At 58.7% G+C, this 26829-nt stretch overlaps 2 protein-coding genes across 9 annotated transcripts; one reads left to right on the forward strand and one right to left on the reverse strand.

Moving 5' to 3' along the window:
- The first annotated feature begins 1132 nt into the window (after nucleotides 1-1132).
- On the forward strand, nucleotides 1133-3393 carry EMC4 (ER membrane protein complex subunit 4). Its single transcript, XM_030539561.1, has 4 exons — nucleotides 1133-1213; nucleotides 1844-1997; nucleotides 2360-2520; nucleotides 2669-3393. The coding sequence occupies exons 2-4, from the start codon at nucleotides 1886-1888 to the stop codon at nucleotides 2702-2704; spliced, it is 309 nt and encodes a 102-aa protein (XP_030395421.1). The 5' UTR covers nucleotides 1133-1213; nucleotides 1844-1885; the 3' UTR covers nucleotides 2705-3393.
- On the reverse strand, nucleotides 2962-26808 carry SLC12A6 (solute carrier family 12 member 6). 8 transcript variants are annotated; one of them, XM_030539553.1, is made up of 26 exons: nucleotides 26705-26808; nucleotides 24384-25501; nucleotides 15770-15814; nucleotides 13708-13796; nucleotides 13161-13292; nucleotides 12758-12904; nucleotides 12304-12358; nucleotides 11906-12036; nucleotides 11515-11756; nucleotides 11155-11369; nucleotides 10561-10719; nucleotides 10280-10378; nucleotides 10013-10070; nucleotides 9400-9574; nucleotides 9105-9223; nucleotides 8809-8907; nucleotides 8443-8562; nucleotides 7838-7942; nucleotides 7591-7759; nucleotides 7068-7263; nucleotides 6820-6989; nucleotides 6554-6685; nucleotides 4672-4779; nucleotides 4404-4588; nucleotides 4050-4183; nucleotides 3873-3964 (listed from the first exon to the last, which is right to left on the reverse strand). In XM_030539553.1, the coding sequence occupies exons 2-26, from the start codon at nucleotides 24655-24657 to the stop codon at nucleotides 3873-3875; spliced, it is 3450 nt and encodes a 1149-aa protein (XP_030395413.1). In that variant the 5' UTR covers nucleotides 24658-25501; nucleotides 26705-26808. The 8 variants fall into 8 exon arrangements, with proteins under 8 accessions (XP_030395416.1, XP_030395413.1, XP_030395415.1 ...); XM_030539555.1 differs by having other exon boundaries at nucleotides 24384-24702; nucleotides 26705-26803; XM_030539554.1 differs by having other exon boundaries at nucleotides 24384-25470; nucleotides 26705-26803.
- Between the last annotated feature and the right edge of the window lie 21 nt (nucleotides 26809-26829).

Consider the following 26829-nt stretch of genomic DNA (forward strand, 5'->3'; position numbering starts at 1 on the left):
AACCTCCCCTTTAATTCTCTGAGCATTCCGCTTTAATTCCACCAACCTCCCCTTTAATCCCTAACCTCCCCTTTAATTCTCTGAGCATTCCGCCTTAATTCCCCCAACCTCCCCTTTAAGGCCCGCGGGCTGGGGACGGGGCGGTTCCAGGTTCCCCAGCCTCACTCTGGCCAGGCAGCCCCGCCCCGTTGGGGGAGGAAGAGCGGCAGGAAGTGACGTACAGACAGAGGCGGAAGTCGCTTCCTGTAATTGGAAATTAGCTGTTTTCAAGGGGGCGCTGGGCCGGGTGAGAGTGTCCGGGGGGCAGGACGCCTGGGTTCCCGGGGGGGGACGGGAGGAGGGTGTCTGGGTCCCGGGGCGGGGGGTCAGGACGCCTGGGCTCCCGGGGCGGGGGGGGGGGACGGCAGGAGGTTGTCTGGGTCCCGGGGGGGGGTCAGGACGCCTGGGCTCCCGGGGCGGGGGGGGGGGGGGACGGCAGGAGGTTGTCTGGGTCCCGGGGGGGGGGTCAGGACGCCTGGGCTCCCTGGGCGGGGGGGGACGGGAGGAGGGTGTCTGGGTCCCGGGGCGGGGGGTCAGGACGCCTGGGCTCCCGGGGCGGGGGGGGGGGACGGGAGGAGGGTGTCTGGGTCCCGGGGGGGGGGTCAGGACGCCTGGGCTCCCGGGGCGGGGGGTTGGGGGGGGACGGGAGGAGGTTGTCTGGGCTCCGGGCGGGCAGGACGCCTGGGCTCCCGGGGCGGGGGGGACGGACGGGAGGAGGGTGTCTGGGTCCCGGGGTCAGGACGCCCGGGCGGGGGGGGGGACGGGAGGAGGTTGTCTGGGTCCCGGGGCGGGGGGGACGGACGGGAGGAGGGTGTCTGGCTCCCGGGGCGGGGGCTCAGGATGCCTGGGCTCCCGGGGCGGGGGGGACGGACGGGAGGAGGGTGTCTGGCTCCCGGGGCGGGGGCTCAGGATGCCTGGGCTCCCGGGGCGGGGGGGACGGACGGGAGGAGGGTGTCTGGCTCCCGGGGTCAGGACGCCCGGGCGGGGGGCGGGGGGGGGACGGGAGGAGGGTGTCTGGGTTCTCGGGGCGGGGGGTCAGGACGCCTGGGCTCCCTGCGGCTCGGTCTCTGACTCTCCCCTGGCTGCAGGCGGAGATGGGGACCCCCTTGGTGGCCAGTCGGGGCCGGCGCTTCAAGTGGGCCATCGAGCTGGGCGGCCCGGGCAGCGGGGGCAGGTGAGGGGCTGGGGCCGGCAGGGGGCTTGTTACAGGGGGTGTGGGGCCAGGCGGCTGGCAGCAGGTTCCGGCCCGGGGGGGGGGGCAGGTCGAGGGTCTGTGCCCGGGGACCCCCAGGTCAGGGTCCAGGAGCTTGAAACACCCTATGCGATCCAGAGGCTGGGATCTCACAGTCTGCGAGGGGCTGGACAGGCGGGGTGGGGCTCGCTAGGAAATGGGACCCTGCCCCTCCCCCCGTTTATTAGTGGCTACATCTCAGTGCCAAGCAAGCTGTCCCCTTTCGGTGTTATATGTGGCTGTTCCTCAGCTGCTCCACCCCAGAGCTGGCTGCAGTCCCCTAGGTGCACAAAGCTCCTGCTGCTGCCTCCTCCCTCTCTCCCTCCCCAGGGGCCGCAATGACCGGGGCAGTGGCCAAGGCGAATCCCTCTATCCCGTGGGCTATTCAGACAAGCAGGTCCCTGACACCAGCGTCCAGGAGACCGACCGTATCCTGGTGGAGAAGGTACTGTGGGGGCCGAGATCCCCCAGGACACCTGGGTTCTCTCCAAGAGGATGGGGTGGGGGCTTCAGAGTAGGATGCTGGTTGGGGTGAGCAAGGCCCCTGTGACACGTTCTCTTCCCCCCCACCAGCGGTGCTGGGATGTGGCCCTGGGGCCACTGAAGCAGATCCCCATGAATCTCTTCATCATGTACATGGCTGGGAACACCATCTCCATCTTCCCCACCATGATGGTGTGTATGATGGCCTGGCGCCCCCTGCAGGCCCTCATGGCCATCTCTGCCAGTGAGTATCCCGTCTCCTCCCCCTCCTTGCCCTGTGTAGTTCACATTGCTCCCAGCAACCCCCCATCTCTGCCAGTGAGTATCCCGTCTCCTCCCCCTCCTTGCCCTGTGTAGTTCACATTGCTCCCAGCAACCCCCACATCTCTGCTAGTGAGTCTCTCTCACCCCCCCAATGGCTATTTCAGCCAGTATCAACCCCCCGTCACTTCCCCACTCCAGGCCATTAGTGACTCCCTGCAGTCTCAGCTCTTCTCCCCCAACCCTGCCCTGCTCCAGGTTCCTCACCAGGCTGGTGTCTGGAGCCTCCCCACAACTTTGGCTCCTGCCCCCTAAGTCCGACTTGGTTCTCTTCTCCGCCCCCAGCCTTCAAGCTGCTGGAGAGCTCCAGCCAGAAGTTCCTGCAGGGGCTGGTGTATCTGATCGGGAACCTGCTGGGGCTGGCGCTGGCTGTCTACAAGTGCCAGTCCATGGGGCTGCTGCCCACCCATGCCTCTGACTGGTTGGCCTTCATCGAGCCCCCTGAGGTGAGGGGGGAAGGCTGGGGTGGGTGGAGGGCTCAGCTCCTGGGGACAGTGTAGAGATTTTTGAGCAGCGGGGAGGGGGTGGCTATGCAGGAAGATGGGGTGGGGGCTGGCAGGGCTGCACTTGACCCCCTCTTCCCTCTCATTGCAGCGGATGGAGTACACAGGTGGGGGGCTGCTGCTGTGACCCCCAACAGCCCTCGCCCTTGGAGTGATCGCAGGCCTTCCAGGAGGACCTGGAGTCTCCACCCCCCCTGCTGGGCTTTGAGCCCCCACATCCTCTCCCAGTGTCTCCCTCCCTCAAGGGGAGGGACAAATAAAGCTGCTGTGTAGAGGTGGCTCCACTGCCTGCTGTGGGAGGCAGATTGCACCCAGCCAACACAGTCTGGATTTTCCTTTCCCTGTGCAAGCATCAGCCCTTGTACTGTCCCCGTTCCCTGCCCCTGCCTCTGGCCCCCACAGCTACACTTAATGTACAAAACTTTATTCTTTACACAGTTCTGGTACAGAGCAAAAAAAAATCCCTTCTCACCCCTAACACTGTAAACTGGAGCTTGACCCCCAATAAATTAAGCCCCCCTCCCCCCCAAAGATCAAGTAGTGGCTGCCACGCCCTGCCTTCCAACTGAAGCTGTAGGGAGAGAGGAGAGTGGATTTGCTTGTTTCAGGGTTGCCCTGGGGGCCAGGGGCTCCAGCAACAGCTTGTCCAGCCTGCCATGATTAGTGCTGAGACACATCAGCAGCTGGGGGAGGGGAGGGGGAGGGGAACAGTGGGGACCTCAGGTCCCTGCCCTCTCTTGGTCCAGCAACCCCACCCCCAGTTCAGCCCCATGGCTATGGGGCAGGAGTGAATGTGAAATAAAAAGTTAAGCCACATGTGTGATAAGTTGGTGGTTTCTCGTGGTTCTCAGCCCCCCTCTGGCCCCTGCAACAGGCACCCCGGCCATTCGGCCTAGGAAGTTGGATCAGTGACTGGCATTGGCCTACCCCCAGCAGGCCCCATTACAGCAACCACGCTGCTTGCACACAAAAGGTTGGGAGAAGGTAGGAGGCCCACAAACCTTCCACAGCAGCTTGAAAGGAAATAAAGCAGCTTTGGCACTGCATGGTGACGAGTACCCTGGGAAATCTCCCATCCCTGCTTTGTGAGGGTTGCCCCTTGGTGACCCTGCCCTGTTGGGTCTAATACCACAGTCCCTTTGGTGCCACCCCCTTTCTTGCCCTGTAGGAGTAGAGAGGTGGAGTAACTGCTCCATGGAGGTGTGCCTCTACTGGATTTTGGCATGCCCCTTCTCCCCAGCCTGTCTGGAGGGCAGCAGTGGAACGAAGTGGCAGGGGCCAGTGGAGGGGGTGCTCTAGGAGTAGATGGTGATGACCTCGCTGCCACCCCCCCGCACCAGCAGCACCCGCTCCAGCCCCTCAGTCAGCACCTCCAGGAACTCCATGTCTGGGGCGTGGGTTAAGGAGCCAACACAGGCAAGACAGATAGACAGCGCTTCCCCCCCTCTCCCGGCTCCCCACGACAAGGATACAGTTCTCATCGCCTGCGGGGTTGCGGGGTGGCCCCGGCATGTTGAGCAGGACCAGCTTGGCCTCGTGGGACTTGTTGACGATCACTTCATTGAGTTTGACAGCTGTGTGCATGCGCCGCACATTGGACTGGTCCCTGCAGGGGGCGGGAGGGTTAGGGGCAGACTCTGGGTTGGGGAGAGCTTGGGGAGGGCTAGACAATGCAGGGTGGCTCCACAGGTGATTGGGATGCCTCCCAGGGGTGGAGGAAAGCATTTGTAGCCTCATGTTGGAGCATCTCCATCACCACCTCCAGGGATGATGGGAGATGGAGGGGGGCAGTCTCCAGGGGCTGATGGGAAGCAAGAGGGGCTTACGGCTTCATGTTGAGCAGGTCCTGCATGCCCTCGAGAGTCCGGGCCTTCTGCCCACGGGCTGCCATGTACTTATCCTTGGTCCAGGTCATCTGCACCTTCTCCTGGTAGGTCTCTGTCTCCTCGTCCTCGTCGGAGCCGATGCTGGTCAGGCGCAGCATGGAGTTACGGTCCTTCACCAGCTGGGCCTGCAGGAAGCCCAGGGGGTGAGTGGAGGAGTGCCCCATGGGGAAGGGGAGCAGCCCACCCCCAGCCCTCAGTCCCCACTTACCTCTCTGTCCCGCTCAGTCTTGGAGAGCCGCATGTGCCGTAGCATCTGGGAGCGCTGCTCCATCATTAGAGTCCGCTCATAGGTGTAGGCCGAGATGTCACTGTCGTGCTGCATGGGGCACATGTAGGGTGAGCTGAGACCAGAGGTGCAACCTGCCCCACCCTCCTCCTAGAGCTGGCACAGAACCCAGGAGTCCTGACTCCTGCAGGGCAGGCTTTAGGAAGTGCGGGCCCCACTTCAAATATTTTCGGCGGGGCTCCAGCAGGGATGACCAAAAAAAAAAATTCATTTCTTAGCAGCCGGTTCCCTGTAAAAAGTTCTGATTTAAGGGATGTGCCACAGTATGTATTTTTTGTACCAATAGGGGTACCATACGTCCATATTTTTAATAATTCCTCCCAGATGGCAATTTAAGAGCCAAAAAGCTGGACGTGTCTGGGAAAATACGGATGTATGTTAACCCTACCTCAAGTTATTTTTTAAAAAGATGGGCCTGAACTAGAAATGAGCTCCATTTCACATGCGTGGGTCCCCACCACTTCCTTGGGGTGTGCTAGGGTGACCAGATGTCCTGATTTTATAGGGACAGTCCCGCTTTGGTAGTCTTTTTCTTATATAAGATCCTACTACCCCCCACCCCATTCCAATTTTTCACACTTGCTGTCTGGTCACCCTAGGGTGTGCACATGTGTGGGTCCCAGCTGCTCCCTGCCCCTCTCATTGAAGTAGGTGTGCAGGGTTACTGCCCTGGGAACTGCAGGGCACTAGTGGACATAGGGCTGGCTAGAGGCAGGGCAGGGGCTGACTGGAGGTAGAGTCTGGCTGCAAGCAGGGCAAGGGGTGTGGGGCTGGCTGCAGGCAAGGCAGGGGGTGTGCAACTGGCTGCAGATGGGCTGGTTGCAGGCAGGGCAAGGGGTGCAGGGCTGGCTTCAGGCAGGGCCTCAGGGGAGTGCGGCAGGGGTTGGCAGGCCTGGAGACAGAGGAGTGTGGGACTGGCTGGCTTCAGGCAGGAGGGTGCGGCAGGGGTTGGCTGCAGGCAGAGCAGGGGGTGTGGGACTGGCTGCAGGCAGGGGCTGGAGCAGGGGCTGGCTGTGGGTAGGGGTGCGGGTATGGGGGTGCAGCCTACCCTGTACGGTAAGTGCCCCCTCCTCCACCAGGGTAGTAGAAGCAGCCCAGGGCTCGGGGGCTATTTGAAGGGCCCATGGCTCCCCTGCTTCCACCGCCCCAGCCCTTTGAATAGCCATGGGAGCCCTGAGGAAGCGACAGGGCTCCAGGGGCTATTTAAAGGACTGGGGCAGCAGAGGCAGCTGGAGCCCCCCGCTACCCCAAGGCTCTGGGGGTTATTTAAAGGGCCTGGGGCTCCCCTGCTTCTACCACCCCAGCCCTTTAAATAGCTGCTGGAGCCCTGAGGAAGTGGCGGGGCTCCGGGAGCTATTTAAAGCGCCGGGGTGGTAGAAGCAAGGGGAGCCCCAGACTTTTTAAATAGCCCCCAAGGCTCCAGCAATGGGGCTCTGGTGGCAATTTAAAGGGCCTGAGGCTCCAGTCCCTGCTGGGAGCCCCAGACCCTTTAAATTGCCCTCTGGGGAAGCTGGGCCACCCTGGTACAGCGCACCAGCAGGGCTTGGGTGCGGGGCCCGATTTGGGGGAATTGGTTGAATTGGCCTAAAGCCAGCCCTGCCCTCCCCCTCCAAGCCCTGGACAAAGCTGTCCCATGTGAAGAGATGGGGCCTACACCTGGGCCCCCCAAGAGAGGCTCCACTCTTCAGCTGCTGCAGTGCTGCCCCCTAGGGGCCGTTCTGCTCATATACAGCCTCCCCCATTCCTGTAGAGGGGCCACAGAGCATGGCCCTCTCCCTGCCAACCATTCCCTCAAGTCTCTCACCATCTCCACCACCTCCACCTCGGCCTCAATGCGCAGGTGGTATAGGAAGGTGGCCAGGTCCTTCTTCATCTGGATGCTGTTGTCCTCCAGCTGGGCCACCGTGAAGATGCGGATGTTGCATTTACGCCACACCTGGAGGCATGGGGGGAGGAGGGGAGAGAGAGAGAGAGAGAGAGAAACCAAAACCTGGATGGGTCAGCACCTGCAGATCAGCTCCCCAGTCCTGCGGCCCCAATCCCCCCCACAGGCCGAGCCCCTACTTGCACCTTGTGCTGCTTGAGCAGGAAGGGCAGCAGCATGAGCATGCCCCCATCGTGGACGATCCACCACACATCGATGTTGCCCTCAAGGAAGGGCTCCGCGTTGCCTGGGTAGAAGGCCACATTCTTGGCCACCAGCAGGGCCAGGCGAGCAGCTGTGGTGACCCTGACGGTGCCTACGGTGACAAAAAGTGGTCAGAGGGCACCAGTAGGGGAGAGGGGAGGATCCCCCCCAAGCCCAGACCCCCACGTACTGATGAAGGTCTTCCAGGCTCGAGCATCCTCACTCTGGCGCCAGGCGTTGGGCCAGCCCATCACCACCGTGTTGTGCTTCATGCCGCCCAGGCCACAGGACTGGATGAGATGGGAGATGCCCTCCCGCACCTTGGCTGCCACCACCAGCTGGCAGAAGCCCTTCACGCGCTCTGCCTCCATCAGGTGCTTGATGGTCTGCAAGACATACACACGGGAGCGGCTAGGGGGCACTGTGCTGCTGGGGGTGAGGGCCTCTTCAAGGGAAGCCACAGCACTCGGGGGGAGGGGTCACTGTGCCGCAGAGAGCAGGGTCTGGGGTGCTCAGCGGGGGTGGGGGGTGGTTAGCACATGGCAGGAGATGCTGTGCCATACACAGCGGGAGCCAGGGGGTTTCTATCGGGGGCACTGTCCTGGGGCTCAGCAAGGGACGCCATACTTCTGGGGGGGAGGGGGAGGCACCTGGCAAGGGGCACCGTGCAGCAGGGTGGATCTTGGCAGGGGGTGCGCTCTCCCGTCCCTGACCTGCTCAGCCGCCAGCGCCTCGGCGTAGTTCTCCAGGAAGTTGCCCACCATGACGGAGCCCACGATGGTCAGGCCCTTGCCCGCCTTGAGCTGCGAGGCGAAGGTCAGCAGGCGCGGATGCTTCACGTGCAGGTCCTCGTCCAGCTTCAGCAGCACCAGCAACTGGGGCCTGCGGGGAGTGAGGGGTCACGGGGGGGCCACAGGGGCTCACCCCATGGAACAGCAGGGTGTGGGGGGGCTCTCCTACCTCCAGTTCTTGGTGTGGGGGGGGCCCTCCTCCAGGCGCAGCAGGGCGAAGCGGGCAGCGCTCAGTGACAGGCCCCGGATGCCGTCGCCCCACTCCTTCTCGGCTCTGGGGGGGGAGAAGAGACACGATGCTCAGCCGAAAGCCATCCACCCCACACTGAGGAGGTCACTGAGGAGGTGGGGAAACTGAGGCAGGGAAAGGGACCTGGCCAAGTTCAGACTCGACAGAACGCAGGCGTCCTGGCTCCCAGCCCACTCTTGTCCAACCACGAGACCCCACTCCCCTCCCAGAGCTGGGACAGAACCCAGGTGTCCTGGCTTCCAGCTCCCTCAGCTCTACCCATGAGACAGGTCTTCCTGTACAGAGCCACAGCACTCCATCCCGGCAGGGTGGCCAGTGGGGGAAGGGGGTGTCTCCCATTGCTACAGCTGCCCACAGGCCCCTGGATGGCGGCCCCCAGAGAAGGTGAGGGCTGCCTGCCCCATGGAGCCCGAGCCCCACTCTGCTCCCTAGTGGGCAAGGGATGGAGAAGCCGAGGCAGAGGAGGTGGGGAACTTCCCAAGCTCTAGCCCAAGCGGTGCCAGGCCCTGCAGGAGACGACGCACCCCTGGTACTCGATGTACTTGTAGATCATGCCGGCGATCACCATGGCGACAATGGCGTAATACCAGGACGACACAAACATGAGCGCCAGGCAAATGCTCATGCCCACAAATGAGAGTGCCCTGCAGGGAGGGAGGGAGAGACAGAGTGCGCATACACACCCAGGAGTCCAGACACTCATTTCAACCCACCAGGCTCCTTCCAGAGCTGGGGAGAGAACCCAAGAGTCCTGTCACCCAGTCCTCCCAAACCCACTAGACCCCGTACTCCTCCCAGAGCTGGGATAGAACCCAGGTGTCCTGGCGCCCAGCCCCTCCTACTCTAGCCCAGCCCCGTACCCCTCCCGGTGCTGGGGCAGAACCCCTTACCAGTGGTAGTAGCGAAAGCGGGGTCTCCAGTTGGGAGTGCGCAGCAAGGTCTGCAAGGCGCAGGCCAGATTGACGAAGAGGTAACACATCAAGAAGAACCTACGGACCCGGAAAGACAAGAGACAGTCGGGGGTGGTGCCTCGGTGGCTCCCCCTTGGGTGCAGGCTGGCATGCCACCACGAGATTCCCCACTCTGGGATGCGAACACCAAATCCCAGCTGGGAGCAGGATCTGCCCCCTCCCCACAGAGTCCTGCCCACTCCCTTCCCCCCCATGTAGCTCGGCAGGAACCTTACATAGACAGGATGGGGGCCACCAGGTCCAGTGAGGCAATGAGGATGCCCAGCTCGGCGATACCCGCTGTCAGGAGCAGAGCCCATGTCGGCTCCCCATTGGCTTTGCTATGGCCGAATACCTAGGGTGACAGCACACAGGAAACCCATTTCAGGAATGCAGCCAGCTCGGGGGCAGAGGGGCACAGCTGGAGGACAGCCACACAAGGACGGCTCGCCCAGCATGGAGATGCAGCCAGCTCTGGGGCGGGGCAGCTGGGTACTGTGGGAAGGAGAGTGAAGCAGAGCGCGCTCGTACCCGCAGAAAGGGAATGATGTTGTCCTTGGCGATGGCTTGCAGCAGGCGAGGGGCGCCAGTGAGGCTCTGTAGCCCAGCCCCACACGTGGAGAAGAAGGAGCCGATGACGATGACCCAGGGTGAGGGCCAGGAGAGCGTCCCAACCACCAGGTTCCTGTGCACAGCGTCGCCAAACCTGCCGGCGGGAGAGGGACCATCAGCTGGGGGGACCAGGCACGGAGGAGCCTCGGACAGGGGAACCGCATGGAGGGGGGCGATGGAGACTCAGTGGAGGGGCATAATGGGCTGGGGGGCCCCAGTGGAGGGAAGCTATAGGGAACCAGTGAACAGGAAAACCATGTGGATGGGTGCTACAGGCTGGGGGAGACTCAATGGAGAGAGACTATAGGGATGCAGTGGATGCAGGGACCTAGTGGAGGGATGTCATCGGCTGCGGACGACCCAATATAATGGGAGACAACCTAGTGGAGAGGTGCTCTGGGGGGACCTCACGGAAAGAGGACTATGGGCAGGGGGACCCACACCCCCTGAGGAAGCGGCATTATGGTGAGGACAGGCAGCCTCAGCGGCAGGTGTTGGCGAGCACCACAGGGCAGGTTCCCCCAATACTCACTTGTCCCGCAGCACCACCCCTTCGATGCAGGCCCCGAACAGAACCACATTGCTGAGATCTATGGCAGTGTGGAGTTAAGGCAGCCATGGCCCTAGGGTCACAGTGGGGTGGTCAGTGAACCCCCATCCCCACGCAGCCTTGCCCCGCGGGAGGGGGCCCTTCTCCACCTGGCCTCATATGGGCTCTGGCATGCTCTGACCCTGAGCGAGGCATGTCCCTCCTTGCCCAGTCCGTGCCCCTCCCGCCACACTAGCCCTGGCAGGATACAGACGAAGGAGGTGGTGAGGATGGCCAGGATGGTGCCGATGGGGATGGATTTCTGAGCATCCTTCAGGTCTCCAGAACGGTTCGAGCCAGCCATGATCCCTGCAAAGATCAGCACAGGAGAAATGGCTGCCAGGTGAGCACCCTGCACCATTGTCCCAGACCCCAGGGTCCTATTCCCTAGCAGTGGGAGCCTGCAGGGCCCCCAAGAGATGATCACCCTGTACTACCCTCTTGGACGCCAGGGTCCCCCAGCTCCCATCCCCCACGGCAGCAGTGCTCACCGGTGACGGAGGGGAAAAAGATGCCCACGAGCAGGGTAAAGGAGGTGGTGATGTCGGCTAACACATACTCCTGGCTCATGGCTCCCAGCACGTCGACAGAGTGGGCTGAGGGCTTCTCGATGATCTCCCCCTTCTGCAGATAGCTGCTCCACAGGTTCTCTGCAGGGAGGGAGAAGCGGCTAGTCAGCAGGGCTGGGGCCATGGGGTAAAGTCAGAGGGGGTTAGACTGTCCCATCCCAGAGCCACCAGGGTCTCGAGTCGGCACTAGGGTGTCGGTCTCTACAACCCAGGAATTCTAGCCAGTACCATGAAAACTGCTGGCTCATGGTTTGGCCGAGGTTCTGGAGTGCCTCGTGCTGCCATTGTGGATGCCTGGGTCCCATTCTCCCTCCCAAATCTCCCGAGCTGCAGTGTCTGCATTTAAGCTACTGGAGTGTCTTGGGAGCCAGTGCTGGTCTGAGGACCTCAGAAAGAGGGCTGAGAGGCTCCATAGCTGACAGAGCTCATGCCCAGATGGCACTGGGCTGCAGCCACGGCAGGGTCCCCTCTCCACTGGCTGGTGGGCAGATCCGCCTAGCCGCACTAGGCCCTCACCGGTGATGATGCCGCTGGCCAGGCCCGGGATGCCCTGGATGGAGGTGACATTGTTGTGAGCGAAGTATTCGTCGCAGGTGGCGTTCAGTTGCTTGCTGGAGTTGCAGAAGAGGCCCCAGAGCTGGGTGGGCACCGTGAAGTTGCCCAGTTCCTGGGTCTTGGCGCAGATGTCGATTTGCCGACCAGAGAGGGTGCGGTTCCCCAGCATACAGACCCTGCGCCAGGCGAGAAGGCAGATTGACAGAGCCCCAGAGCATAGAGCCCCCCATGGCACCCCTAACCAAGGTGAGCCCCACCCTCGAGGAGTGCCAATCCCCCCGCGCCCTCTGCCAGCCCCCCGCAGAGCCCGCCGGCACCTACGGGAAGCGGGGTGGGGCAAAGGAGGATTTGATGGCCCCGGCGTAGATGGCCAGGATGGAGACAATGACGCAGGCGAGGAAGAGCGAGGCGAACTTGTTAACGTAGCGCACGCCGACAAAGACCACCAGCACCATAAGTACGAGGAAGGCCGAGCCGTAGACCCGCATGTTGTTTAGCATGGCCGCCGACTCCTTCAGCGCATCGGTGCTACGGAAAATGGCTGCCTCGGGGGCGATGTACATCTGTGTGGGGCACAGAGATGTCACCTCCAGGAGGCACCGGCTCCAAGCCACCCCAGGGCGGTGGGGGGGGGCAGCTGGCTCACGGGGGTGGGGAATGGGATATGACACACACCACACAGATCTCAGGCCCCCGGGGGCAGCGTTCTCACCAAGAAGATCTCGATGGCTCCCAGAATGTACATGGCGGCGGCAAAGGTGGTGCCCAGATAGAAGCAGAGCCCCACAGCACCCCCGAACTCAGGGCCCAGCGCCCGGGAGATCATGAAGTAAGAGCCCCCAGCTAGAGAGAGAGAGAGAGAGAGAGAGAGAGAGAGAGAGAGAGAGAGAGAGAGGACAGAGACAGTCAGGGTGCAGCTAGGGAGATTGGGGTGTGTCCCAATGGCTCCTCATCCATAGGCGCCAGGGCAGAGGATGCCCTGAGATGGAGGTCAGGAAGGAACCAGCCACCACAGGGAAGAACTGAGGCCTGGCTGATGGGCCCAGTCCAGAGCTGAGGGGATGGGGATGCTGGCCAATCCAGGAGAGAAGAATGGCCTGACCCACTCACCCGGCACGACTCCATTGGTGGCGATGGCACTCATAGAGATGGCAGTTAACAGCGTCTGCGGAGAAGGTGAAAGAGGACAGCAGGAGGTGTTATTAGAGGAACAGCACTGAATTGGCAGCAGACATCAGGTTCAGCCTGCACCGAATGCAGCTGCCTCTGGGGTGAGATGAGACAGCTGGAGAGGCCCAGTGAACAAGGGCTTGGAACCAGAAGTGGTGGAGAATGACATCGCCAATGGTGGATGCAGGGCAGGCCTGGGGAAGCAGAACCGTATTGACTGAGGCCAGATTTGGGTAAGAGACCAGGGTTCACGATCCTTAGAGAGCTCACTATACTCCTCTAGCTGGGACACTCCCTGCAGAACAGCACACGACAGTGCCACACTACGGTCAGCACTGCCCGCAAGGGCAGAGCTCCAGTGCCCCTTAGTGCCCCCCTGAGGGCAGACACTCACGCAGCAGCAGCAGATGAGGACAATGGCGAAGGCCTGCAGCACTCCGGCCGTGCCCACCACCCAGGTGAGGCGCAGGAAGAGGATGACCCCAAAGATATTCTGCAGGCAGGGCAGATAGACGCCCATGAAGGTGCCCATCTGGGGCGTCTGCGAAGAGAGAGATTGTGGTTAGGGCAAGGAGCACTGGGAGGCAGGACTCTGCTCTGGGAGGGGATAGACTAAGAGGGCTGGTGCCCTTCAATCCCACCCCGCAGCCCCCTGCTATCCCATCTCTGGGCTCCCCGCACTGCCCCCCAACCCTGCCCCTCCATCCCACGCTTCAGCCCCATGCCATCCCAACCCTGAGATCCAGCCTGGTCCCAGCTCGACCAGTGCCCCTCAATCCCACCCCGCAGCCCCTCACCTTTGTGGGCTTCTTCTTGCCCTCTGCAATGTTCTCAGCCTCCTCATGCTCCCGTGCCCCCTGCGTCAGGTTGGTGTAGTTCGCCATGCGGTTAAGCAGGGAGGACACCTTGGGCCGGGTATCCATTTCCTCCTGCAGGACGAGAGGAAGTGAAATGGGGAGCTGTCCCTGCTGCCTGAGTCTGCAGAGAGCCTGAGCCCGTTACTGAGATGCAGCCTGAGCCCGAGCCCATTGCTCCAGGAAGTGTCAACTGCCTACGTGCATCTCAAAGGGGTGTGAACTTGAAGCCCCACCACACCTATCCCAGCAGCAGAGAACCAGCCAGAGGAAGAGCACAGCAGACCCTGGCTTCTGGATTAGTTCTGGGGGAAGGGACAAACCCCCAGGCCCTGTTACCCCATCGGAGGGCAGGGCTGCATCATAGCGCCTGGATGGACATGAACCACACTTCAGCCTCCCAGCACTGGCCACCAGAGGGCAGCAGATGTCCACCTCCCCACTCTGCCCTCTCCTCCCTGCCTGTGGGGGGCAGATTCCACCAGGGTACCTCGAAGAGCGCCAGGTTCTTGTCGAAGTACTCATCCCCATCCTCGTAGCTGGTGTTGTTGAGATAGATGTCTTTCTTGCGCCCGGGGTCTGAGGAAAGACAAGTGGGACAGGGAGATCCCAGTATGAGGTGCAGTGAGCTGGGGGGTCTCAGCCCTGTACCAGCTTACCAGGGTTATCCAAGAGCCCATCCATTCACCGCTCCCTCCTGGCAGCACCAATTTACAGACACTCACGCCTCTACAACTCCTCTGGAATGGAAGGAGACTGAGGCACAGCAGCAAGAGTCCTGGCTCCTAATCCCACCCTGCTCTAACCCACTAGACCCTACTCCCCTCCCAGGGCTGGGGATAGAACCCAGGAGTCCTGGCACCCAGCCTCCCGGGCTCTAACCTGTGGTCTCACCCTGTCTCTGCCTCTTGGCAAGAGGTGAGTCAACAGTCAGGCTGCTGCTTGCTCAGAGGAAGATTCCTTGCTGGGCTGGGCAGAATAACCACCTGTTCCTTATTGCCCAGCCCAGGCCCCCAGGCCACGGAATCACAGGCAGATGCCTGCACAGTTTGAACCTGCAGCCACCTCTGCATGTTCAGCCAAGAGGCAGCGGCACAGGAATAACAACTCTCTGGCACCCTGCCCCCCAGGTAGTAGGGAGCTCCCCAGGCCCCTTCTGCTGCTCACAGCTCGGAATGGGCCTCTGGGGCAGTTGGCAGAAGACTGCCCAGAGTTAGCTCACCTAGCACGGCCAGCACAGCACCCCCCAGTGCCACACTGGGGAACTGGGGCCAGCGCTGACTGCCAGGGGAGAGAGCCCCCACCCCACTCCCTACAGCACAGAGCACCCCCAGTGCCACACTGGGGAACTGGGGCCAGCGCTGACTGCCAGGGGAGAGAGCCCCCACCCCACTCCCTACAGCACAGAGCCCCCCCAATGCCACACTGGGGAACTGGGGCCAGCACCGACTGCCAGGGGAGAGAGCCCCCACCCCACTCCCTACAGCACAGAGCCCCCCCAGTGCCACACTGGGGAACTGGGGCCAGCGCTGACTGCCAGGGGAGAGAGCCCCCACCCCACTCCCTACAGCACAGAGCCCCCCCAATGCCACACTGGGGTACTGGGGCCAGCGCTGACTGCCAGGGGAGAGAGCCCCCACCCCACTCCCTACAGCACAGAGCCCCCCCAGTGCCACACTGGGGAACTGGGGCCAGCGCTGACTGCCAGGGGAGAGCCCCCACCTCACTCCCAGAGCACACCACCCCTAGCACCGTTCTGGGGCAGCGTAATGTCACCCCCCATGGGCACTGCTATTTGTGCAGCTGCCAGTGGCAGGGCCTGAGCAGCTCAGCTGGCCTTGGTGTTTGCTTTGTACACAGCACAGGGAAAGCCACGCTACCAGCCAACCGCTGAGTCAGGACAAGGTCAGCGGAGAACAAGGTACTAAGAAATGAGCCCCACGGCACTCGATCCACGGGCTGGGGGCTCCCCGGCAGGAAAAGCCAAAGTAGACTACTTCAGCATGGAATTAGGGGGCATTATGCTGCAGAGAGCGGGGGCTCAGGAGGGGGCGCTGTCCCCTCCCAGTCAGTGCTGGCCCCTGGGGGCACAGTGCTGCAGGGAGCGGGGTTCGTAGGGGCATTCTCCCCAACACCCGAGTGGCTTAAATAGAACTCAGGAGTCTTGTCACCCAGTTCCAACAGACCAGACCTCCTCTATGACTGTGAAATGGGGCTGAGAAGGACCACGGACAAAGCCACACCTCAGTTTTGGGCCTGGAGCTCAAGCTGCAGGTACCTGCGATGATCCAAGGACAAGCAGATGAGGAAAGAGGGGAATTAGTAGCGAGGGGTATGTAAATTACCCTCTCCTTAGGGTAGTCTGATTGAGGGGTGAAACACACATGCACACACAGAGCAGGGCTTCGGCAGGGGGGCAGTAGGGACAGACACACAAAGCAGGGTTCAGCCCCTCCAGCAAGAGGCGATAGGCACAAATGGACACACACACAGGCTCGTTCTGGCAAGGAGAGAGAGAGACACACACACACGACTCCTTAGCAATACCATACCTAAGAGCTGACACTGTTCCCCTGTGATGGAGGTTTGACTCACGTCTGAAAATCAAACAGAAGATGGGAAAAAATGAATCACAAAAGAAAAAAAAAAGGAATGAAAAAACAAACAAAAAAAAGACTCTGATAAAATATATTTCCTCCCACTGATACATGTTAGCAAAGAAAGGGAAATGAGCAAAGACTCTGGGGGTTTCAGAGCATGATTTCAAAACCAAAAAGTAGCTGCAATAATATAAAAAGAAACCAGTGCAATTATATAGCAGAGTTCAGGGAGTGGGGGATGGAGCCTTTCTCCTCTAACAGGCACCAGCTCCAACCTGACCGCAGAGCGGGGGACTGGCTGCCTCACGGGGGTCAGGGTCTTTTCCCTCTAGTGGGCACCGATTCCAGGCTGCTCTACGCGGCAGGGTAGGAAACTTGTCAGTCTCCCGCCCAGACACACAGGACATGCTGGACCCCCGAGGGGCAGAAAGTGCCAGTCTCCCAAGATTAGACTCCTCAAATCTTTTCCTGTCACCTAAACCCTCAAGCAGCAGAGAGCAACGTGACTGAGCGAGGTGGGCGGCTGGGAGACAGTTGCCTTGGGTCAGGTAATGAATCAAGCCTTTGTTGAGCCCCCCCCACCTGTCAGGGGCTCTGGAAGAAGGATTCAGCACAGCCCATGTACTTCCAGGAGGGGGAAAAAAGAGACAAAGATGGGAAAGAGAGAGAGAGAGTCCAGCCCCACAGCTCCCCCGGCTGTGTCTGTCCCCTGGCCCTCCTGCTCAGCCGATGAGGCAGCGTCTGGCGCCAGACTGGGGATTTTGTCCCTGCTCACTGGGTCGGGAAACGGCCCAGAATAATTGGGGATTACATGGAAGAAGCTGGGATCCTGCCCTTTCCAACCACCCAGATAACAGATCTGTCCCAACGCTGGCTCCGCTTCAATTCACATGCTGCCCCAGAGGTAGTCCTGTTTCGGGAGCAGGGAGAGAGAAAAGCAAGGCGTTGGACCACCTGTGGGTGTGGAAAAGGGTCTCTCAATACCAGGGTCACTGCCTTAGGACCCCACACAGGACTCCTGGGTTCTCTCTTTACTTACAGACACTTGATCCTGTGGCCAGTGCTTGAGCTGCATTACACTCCCACTCCACGGAGCAAGGTAGATTTTCAGCCACTGACTCCCTATCCCCCATTTATATTTTCTGCTGAGTAAAGAACCCAGGAGTCTTGACTTCCAGCCCCTCCTGCTCTAACCACTAGACCCTCTGCCCTCTGGGAGCAGGAACAGAACCCAGGAGTCCTGGCTCTCTGCATGCCATCTGAGTGGCTGCAACTGTGCTGCCCAGAGCTGGGAATACATTCATAGACCATCTCCTCTCCACCTAGCAGACAGGCAGCATGAGCCCTGACAAGCAGAGGGTGGCCTGGCAGGAAGCCAGGGGCTAGGCTTGGGATATAATCCCTGATGCTGCCCAGGCTATAGACTGCCCTCCCCGCTGGAGCTAAATCGAATTAGCTGGGCTGCTGTGTGACATAAGGCCTGCTCCTGCTCAGCCACTGGGCCGGGGGGTGGGGTGGGTGGTTCCGTACTTAGGAACACTGGGCCTTTCCCATTCAGGGGGCACTTGCCCCGATCCAGCCCCAGGGTAGGGGAATGGCTGGACATTCCCCCTCTCCCTAATCCCAGAGGTTGGGATAGAACCCAGGAGTCCTGGCACCCAGCCCTCTCCAACCACTCCTGCTCCAACCACTAGACACCACTCCTCTCCCAGAGCCACAGTGAGAGCTCAGGAGTCCTGACTAGGGAGCTGGATTGACACGCGGGCCTTGTATGAAGTGGGTGGTATATTAACACACACCCCTCTTCCAGCTACAGCTCAGAAAAGTCACTTCAGCCATGTGCAATGCCCAACGAGATCCAGGCACAGTAGGTGGAAGACACTGCAGGGTGTATTTCCCAGGCTGCACAGAGCCTGCTTTAGCCAGGAGAGGGCAGGGAAAAAGGAAGAAAGAATGAAAAAGTCAGATGGGGGGAAGAATGAAAATGTCAGAGAGATGGAAGGAAATTCCCTGCCAGGGGAAGGAGCCAGGCCAGCAGTGACTCCTCTGTGCAAGCCCAAAGCAGGGGCAGATACAGCGAGAGCTTCCCCCAGTGTGCACCCTCTCCCAGGAGCGCTCCCTCTAGGTCGACAGGGGAGGCCAGTCTCTGTGCCAAAAGTGAGTGCAAACCCAGTGCTCCAGCTACTGAGCATAACTGATTCTTGATTAGGAACCACAGGGAACAAGGCAGAAAGGAAAGGGTTAAGCACATGGGTGTGGGGGAGGAAGGGGGGTGTTTGCCATCTAAGGAGGTTCTCAGTCAATCCAGCTTCACGGGCATGGAGGGATATAAAAACACTGCTGGGATCACTGAGATGCAGCCACCTCTGGATCGGGGCAGCTGGGTAACAGCTACACAGCAACGCTGCACTAGGATCGGTCACCCAGTGCTAAGATTCTACAGATTCTGGGGTGTGAACTGACAGCTACATAACAATTGCATAGCGAAACGGCACACAAATGGCTTGCCTGGGACTGAGATGCAGCTATCTCTGGGGTGGGAACGGTTGAGTAACAGCCAAACAGCACTGCCATGTAGGTTTGGGACAGACAGTGAAGGAGGGTGCCATGTGGCTTGGACCAGGACAGAATCAGCAGAGCTTGAATGTGCCAGGAAACTGGGGTTTGCTCCCTCTCTCTTGGTGGCAGGAGCTGTTTAGAGTCTGAGCAAACATAGCACCCCCCCTTTAACTACCCCCATCACCCCCACTATGACAGGATCCCCTATCCCCATCGTCAGCTGCATCAATCCCCAAGGGGACAGTCACGCCGCAGATCCCTTCCCAAAAACTGCCTGTCCAGATCCACACTGGACTCAAATGCACACCAGTCATGTACAGGGTAACAGCACAGGGCATTCCCGCGGCCCGTTTGCTGTCAGGTCTCCAGGCCTGATCCAAATCCATGGAAAGGTTTCACTCAGATTGGAGGGCTCAGGATCAGACCCTGTAGCACATTCCACAGTCCCGCCCCCAGCCTCATACAGCAGAGAAAGTGAGGCCCAGGGCAGGGGAAGAACCAGCACAGAAAACACACAGCTATGAAAAGGAAGAACCCAGGAGTCCTGGTTCCCCTGATTTCTAATCCACTAGACCCCACTTCCCTTCCAGTGGTGAGAACAGAAACCAGGAGTCCTGGCTCCCAGTGCCCCCCTGCTCTAACCACTGGAGCGTACTTCCTTCACTAATCAGTAGCGGAGCTGTGGTTGGTGTTTAACTGAAGATCACGGGACAGGTTAGGAAGAGCCCAGGGGAGGCTGCCATGATGGTTGAGGAAGGCAGGCTGGGGAGGCTGCTTGGATCTGGGGGGCAATCAGGAGGGAGGGAACAATAAAGAGATACTGCCCCCCCATACCACCCCATGCACCCTCCCCCTGAGACAGAGGGGGCAGCCCAGGGAGGGGAGGAGCAGCCAAGAGACAGAGGCAGGTAAAGCAGATTAATGTGGCATGTTTACATGACAGCTCACCTGATACCATGATCTCTCTGGGCATCCAGATGCCAGCCCTGTTGGCTCCTTCCTGGGACCCTTCTTCCACACCACCCTCCTCCTCCTCATCCACCTTGGTAACAGTGAAGTGAGGCATTTTCTGGACTAACTTTTCCCCCAGCACCAGCAAAGAAAGGGACTGGAACCGCCAGGATCAGGTGACTGGCAGGCTCCAGGGGAAGAGGCGGGACAGTGTGGGGGGGGAACACGCCCTCCCCTGCTGTGTGTGTGTATTACTGGCACTAAGAGGATTAACTGCTCCACCTACAAATGCTTCCACTCTCCCGCTGAACTGTAGCAGGCAACATGGGAGAGGCAGGGACCAGCACGGGCACAGCGCTGTGATGCAGCCAGCTCTGGGTAAGAGCCCCACAGCTACTGTCTGGATGGAGAGGTCTGTGGCCACCTGAGCTGTAGCATGGCTTTCAGAGAGGCAGGATGGAATCAGATCAGGACTCCTGGGTTCTGTCACCAGCTCTGGAAAAGAGTAGAGTCTAGTGGGTTAGAGCAGGGGGGCTGGGAGCCAGGACTCCTGGGTTCCCCCTTGCTCTGGGAAAGGAGTGGGGCTAGTGGATTACAGCAGGAGAGGTGGAGTTGGGCAAACTCCAGCACATGGTGGCCTTTTCCCTACATACCCCACCCTCTCTATTTATACCATGAAGGAGCAAAGATTAGGGGAAAGGTCTGAATCAGTTTAGGAAATGCCTAAATGGGGAACTCCAGGCCACGGTGAATGACATAAACGCTGAGTTGGACCCACACCACTTCCCACTCCAGAATGGGTTTAGCCACACACCCCTGCCCTGAAATGACCCCTTAAGCAAGCACAGGAGAGCCCTGGCACAATGGCCCCTTCAGTTCTCTGTTGAGGCTTCCCACCCCCTGCACTGGCTCAGGTGAATAAGTTACCTTTGCAAACTGTTTTGAGATGATCAGGGAAAAGGGATTAGGGACAGAGCAACATAGGGCTTGTCTACACTACAAAATGAAGTCGACGTACATTAAGTGGACATACAGCCACCGCAGTATTTAAAGCAGTGGTTCACATCCTCACCAGGGGCGCTTCCACTGATTGAAATGGGACATTGCTGGATATTGACAGCTGGAGCCCAGCAACCCTGGGGCAGACAGCCCCAACTGTAGGCATGGGGCTCGCAGATGCCCCTCCCCCAGCTGTTAGGCGGATGCCGGGCTCACAGCTGGGCCACCCCCCACCCTGGCACTGACAGCCCCAACTGTGAGCCCACAGGGGGCTCTACTGCACAGCAGGGAGCCCACCAGCCGTGAAATTGACATTATTGTCAGTTTCATGGCTGCTATTATTTCAAATTCTAGCATGGGCTCTGGACGTCAGCCTGTGGGGAGCTCACAGCTGGAGTCCCCTCCCACCTGAGCTGACAGAGGGAGATGGAAAGGAAATGGGAAAAGCTGCATCAATTTCACTGCTGGTAGGCTCCCTGCTGTGAAACAGACACAGGTGCAGGCTCACAGCTCTGGCTGCCAGCCTGGGGGTAGCCTCCCGCTGTGACCCCCACTGCTGGGGCTGATAGCTGGAGCCCCCCTGCTGCCACCCCGTGAGAGACTGAGGGAGGGGGCCAGGATTATGGTCTCCTTCCCCACCCCTCCAATCCCTCACAGGGAGGCAGCAGGGCTGGAGGTTGCTAACAGTTGTCAGCCCAGCTTGGGGCAGACAGCCAACGTAAACAACACAGTGTCTACACAGACACTGCGTCATCCTTACTACATTGACATAAGCCCTGTGCCTCTCGTGGAGGTAGAGTTATTACATCGGTGTAGTGGGCTTGCTTATTTCAGCAGAAACACCATTGTAGTGTAGACACAGACATGATTAGGTAGACGTAAGCTGCCTTACGTACACCTAACTATGTAGTGTAGACCTGGCCTCGGTTCTCTTATTAGAGACAATTCATGTTCCCCTTGTCAGGTATCTTAAGTTTATTTCTGCTGCCATCAACAGGCCAAACTACACATTACACCACAGCATATGTTCAAGTGGAACAGTCAGGGGGGCTGCAGGTTAGGACTGAGGGGCACCAGAAAACTACTGGGTTGGTGAAAGACAAGGGCTGGGGCAGCAGGTGCTGTAGGGTCGGTACTGAGGGGCACCAGCAGAGGTGGGGGAGCCCAGGGATAGGATAGCAAGGGGCTGAGAGTCAGGACTGAGGGGCACTAGCAGAGCTGAGCAACAGTGAGATGCCAGGGCTGGGATAGCTGTAGGTCAGGACTGAGGGGCACCAGCATAGCTGTGCAGAGTGAGAGGCCAGCAGCTAGGGCTGGGATAGTTGTGGGCTGGGAGTAATTTTGCTTACAACCTCTAGTCCTGACCCAGAGCCCCACCTCTTGTTCCAGTTATGCCCTTTCAGTTCCTCCTCTGCTGCTCTCTGCTCCAGCCGTGCACACCCACACAGCTGTGTGATGCCCTAGAACAGAGGGGGCCTGAGGTCACATACTATGGGGCAGAACTGAAGTCACCCCCCTGGGGGTTTCTCTTCGGCTGCCACAGATTCAGGACTGGTTCCAGGCTCCGCTCCCCCTGCAGTCAATCCAGAGTCACCCCTAACTGCAGTGGAGACCTGACTCCATTTTGTTTGCAGCACAGAAAGGACACACATCCATCTAGCTCGGACAGAGGAATCAATGGATGGGGAAGGCCAGAGAGCCAGCTGTGAGCATCTGGGATGGGGGTGGGGAGATCAGGACCTAGCCCCTAGCACACAGGGAGCCCAGGACAGCACTCCACCCCCACCCTCACAGGCTGGAGCTCTCCCAGCCCTATGACTGTTTGAGGAACAGAGAACAGGCGTAGGCGGGTGCTGCAAAGGGCCATTTGTCATGGGATGATGGGAAGGAGGGAGCTGCATGAGACAGGGACTGTGGGTGAAACAAGCAAGTGGGGAGACAGCTCAGCAGGGAGGGCAGCAGGCACTCACGTCAGTGGGTCAAGCGGCCCCCATGCACAAGTGTGCATTGAACAGCAGCAGAGCGCTACACGTATGCATTGGTGTGTAAGATCACATAAGATCTATGCACCTGTCTCTGTGCATGCATGAGCCGCTGTTGAAAACAAGTCAACCTCATGCACATGCGTGAGCTTGTACATCTGTGTCTTTGTGCATGTACTGAAAAATCAAGGAAGTTGAGTGAGAACACGGACAGATAGACATACACATCCCAGCCTTGGGGCCACATCAGGTCACGCAGCAACCTTCTCCCCAGTCCCCATCCACTCTCTCTGCCCAAGGACAAAGGACGTCTGGAAAAGCACAGCCAGCCTCTCTTGGGAGATAAACAGCTGGGGTGCTGGGGACATTAAGTCCCCGAGGCGCAAGCTGTCTGCTCGATCTGTCTTCCTGTGCCACACACACACACACACACGCTCTCCAGTTCCTGCTGTGCCTGTTTTGCTGCTTCACCGGGCTTCAGCCCTCTGATGGCAACAAAAGGGCCCCCTTCGAGGAATACTGCGGCCTTGATGTCTTGTAAAACGTCTATGACATTACCAGAGTAATGTCCCACAAGTTATCCCACAGACGGGACGGGGAGCACAGGACCGTCCCAGGTGCTCCAGTGGTGAAGGCTCATAGGCACGTGAGTATGAACTGGACAATATCCATAAACCAGCTCTCCCTTCCTGATCCCAGGCTGATCAGCTTTGCCCCAGAGCATGGCCATCCATGAGCCCCTTATGACAAGAGGGAGATGAACACACCTGGTGCCAGGGCGAACTCACAATTGTACACTCATGTTCACTGCAAGAGCTGGGAATGAACCCAGCATCTCAGAAAATCCCAGCTCTAAAGAGTCACCTCTGCCTCCTTTAAATCTCTCCTTGCAATATCAATCCAATCCAAAGTCCTCCTTCACTTCCTGTCCTAAACTCTTGGGAGCTGTTAAAGCAGCAGCCATGCTCCACACCAGAAGCAGCTGCATCTCAGCACTGTGCATCATTATTAGGCACTGTTACACAGCTGCTTCACCCCAGAAGTCGACGCATTTCAGTGCTGGGTGAGCAATCCCTGCGCACAGATCCTATGAGGCAAACATGGCATTTATGTGCACGTACTGCAGACAACAGCATTATCAGGCCTGTAACACAACCCACGCTGGGAGGCCCCGAGAGGAGCCGTGACTCTGAATCAGTGGTGACCGAAGCCCCAATACCAAGTTCTAGGACTTCTCTCTCATCTGAGTCTGCACGAAAAAGGGAATCAACAGGATTAAAGGGAAGTTCAATTCGCCCGAGTCATTTCCGCTGAGCCTTGCTCAGCATTTCCCATGCAGGAAAGAGGCTGAAGAAATAAGGATACTGGCTGAGTCAGTGATAGCAATAGAGTCAACACACTATAACCCTCTGTGAAAACACCACCCCATCCAGCCACACCTATCTTAAAGCTGGCAACCAAGACACCTCACCCCCAAAATGGAAGATGGAAGTGTGTTCCCGTTTGTTGTGAGCAAGTGGAAAGACCAAAGCATTTAGGAGGCACCTGATGGGCAGCGACAGAGAACTAGCAAGACAACTGCACCTGGTGATGCACTAGCCACCATAAACCGGCCTACCCCCCTGCAGCCATGAATTATTGTGGAGTCATCCATAACTGATCCCCCTCCATCTACATCTCCAATGCACCCATGAGTCATCCCTCTCTAATGCAGCTGAAAGAGGTCTCCTTCCATCTCCAGCACACCCAGCAGTTGCAATGCACTTATCTGTTGGCCAACTTGCAGTTGCGCAAGTTGAGTGTGTCTTCTCCACTTCCAATGCACCCATAAGTTGCAGTGGATGCATCCAACATCCCCTAGAGAGGTCCTACTCTAGCGTCAATGCAAAAAAAACTGTCCACCTCCATTGCATCCATGTCTCTCACCACGCTCCCATGAGATGTCCACCTCCAGTGCACCCAGGTCTCCATCCACCCTCCCACACCAGGCAAACCACCACAGTGGTAGCCACATCAACATTGGTGACTTCCTAGCTTCTCGTGCTAATGCACATAACCGGCCGTGTACCACCTACCTTCTGCCACGTCATGGGGGTTGGACGTCCTGTCGCTAGCCTGCTCACCCGCAAGAGTGGCCACCGAGGTGGTGGCCCCTGAGAAATCACTCATGCCCTCGCTGCGGCTTGTCTCAGGGACACTCTCCCGGGAGCTGAAGCGGACCCGGGAGCTGGAGCGGGAGCTGAGGTCTGGACTGGTGTCAGATAGGCCTGGGATGTCATCGATTTTTGTAGGGGTCACCATGAACCGGACAGAAGCCATTTTGGCAGGGGACCGTTGGTGTTGGTGCATGCACGCGTGGAGAAATCTAATAACCTCCTGGGGAAGCTTTAAATTCTAATAATCCAGAAACAACAACAAATAGAAGGGAAACAATAATTTAGGAGGGTAATGAATTGAGTGGGGTAACAGCAGGCTCCACCACCAAGTGGATTCATGTCTAGGGTGGATTCTCAGCAGTCTGGTGCGATGTGGTGCCCAGCCATCCAGTGGTTATCAAGTGAGTTTTCCACAGGTGTGGCTAAATGTGGAGAATGGGAGCTGACCCATGGTTTACCGTGCAAATATTTCACAGCTGTCTGGTTTAGTCAATGATTTCTTTGTTGGAGGCCCTAGCCCGAGGCTTTGGCATGCAGACAATCCTTGGAGAAGTGCACTGCAGGGCCAGTTTGTGCAAGGAGAATGTCTCACAAGTCCTGGGGCAAGCACTTGTTTGCAAATATTCTGCAGGGAAGGTGGTTCTAGGAAGGGGTCTCTTGGTTATGGAAATGAGACAGTGCAAGGAGACAAAAGAATTTTACAGTGTCCTAGTGCAACAGTGGAGGCAGAAGAGAACAAGAGATCCAGGTGCGAGGAGGAGAATGACCCACCGGTTTCTGGTGTAATGTGCAAGGAAAGCAAGTATCCTAAAGAGTTCTGCAAATGTCCCACGTGATCCTGGTGCAACAAGGTGAAATATCTCAAGGGTCCTGGTGCAGGATGGCAGCTATTCTACACGGTTCTGGTACAAGGAGGTGGAGTATCCTAGTCCAAGGAGATGATTATTGCACAGAGTCCTGGTGCAAGGACATATGAAACTATTCCTTGAGGTCCTGGTAGGGTTTGCTGCATAAACATACAACTTTTTAACAGGGTCCTGGAGTGAGAAGACAACTATTAAATATCAGCCTAGTGCAAGGACACACAATAGCACAAGGCAATATGGCTATTCCAGAGGATCCTAGGGCAAGGGCCCACAAACTCCCTACAGGATGCTGATGAAACTCACATAAAGGCATGCAGTCGTGCAAGGGTGAGAAAATCCCACATGTGAAGCCCCCATATTGTCCACATACGGGGGATATAATTATGCAAGGGCATACATATCACCAATGCATCAATGAGGCAAGGGCGTGCAAACCCACTGCAGGACAGGGACGATAGCGCAAGACCCCCTGTGTGTTGGGGCAGCGATAGACCAGGGAATATACAAAATCCTAGGGAATGGGATGATTGTGCTCGATCCCCAGAGAAGAGGAATGATGGTGCAAGGAATGTTTAAAACCCTTATGAATAAATCACTGGTGCAAGGGCATTCATAAACTCTGTGAGGAAAATAATGGTGCAAGGGATGTGGGTCTCTCAAGTCACTATTGGAAAGGTTGTATGAGCCCTGTAAGTGGAATCAATGATGCAGAAGGCAGGCAAGCCTCCTGTGAATAGGTGCCAAGGCATGCACAGGTTCCACGGGGACGGGGGGGGGGGGGAGGACCAGTGGTGCAAGAGGTCCATAGTGTGGGGGGTGCACAAAACCCGTGAGGGAGCAATGGGGTAAGGGATGCACAAACCACATGGGGGAACCGGTGGTGCAAGGGGTATGTAAGAACTCCCTGTGCAAATCATTGATGCAAAAGCTGCACAAGAGCCCTGTGAGGGGGGATATAGAGCAAATGGCATATAAGCCACATATGGGGAAGTGATCGTGCAAGGCGCGTTCAAGGGCTCCACACTCAGGCCATTGGTGCAAGGAGCATGCAAGAGCCTTGTGAGGGAGCAATGGTGCAATGGGTGCACAAATCACATATGGGGAACTGATGGTGCAAATGATGTGTGAGAGCCCCATGTTGGTGCAATGGGGGAGGCATGCAAGAGTCTGTGACCAGGTCAGTCGTGCAAGGGGTGTACAAGACTTCCCCCGAGGGGGGGCGATGGTGTGAGGAGGGGAGGAGACCCACACTGCCCGCTTGTTTATGGGGGACTCACACTGCGCGTGCGCAGCAGCCCCCCGCCCCGCGGCGCCCCCTCGCCCGAAAGCGCGGGAAAAACCCCGGGTAGACGTTAGGGACCGTCCGTTGTTTACCTGTGGCGCGCGCCGGCTTCTGCTCCCCAGCGTTCCACAGGGTCCCCGCGCGCCGAGGCTGCGGCTGCTGCTCGCGCTGTCAGCTGCCGGCTTTAGAGGAGGAGGGGGTGGTTCGGAGGAAGCGC

Source organism: Gopherus evgoodei, chromosome 21, assembly GCF_007399415.2.
Source record: "Gopherus evgoodei ecotype Sinaloan lineage chromosome 21, rGopEvg1_v1.p, whole genome shotgun sequence".
Lineage (NCBI taxonomy): Eukaryota > Metazoa > Chordata > Testudines > Testudinidae > Gopherus > Gopherus evgoodei.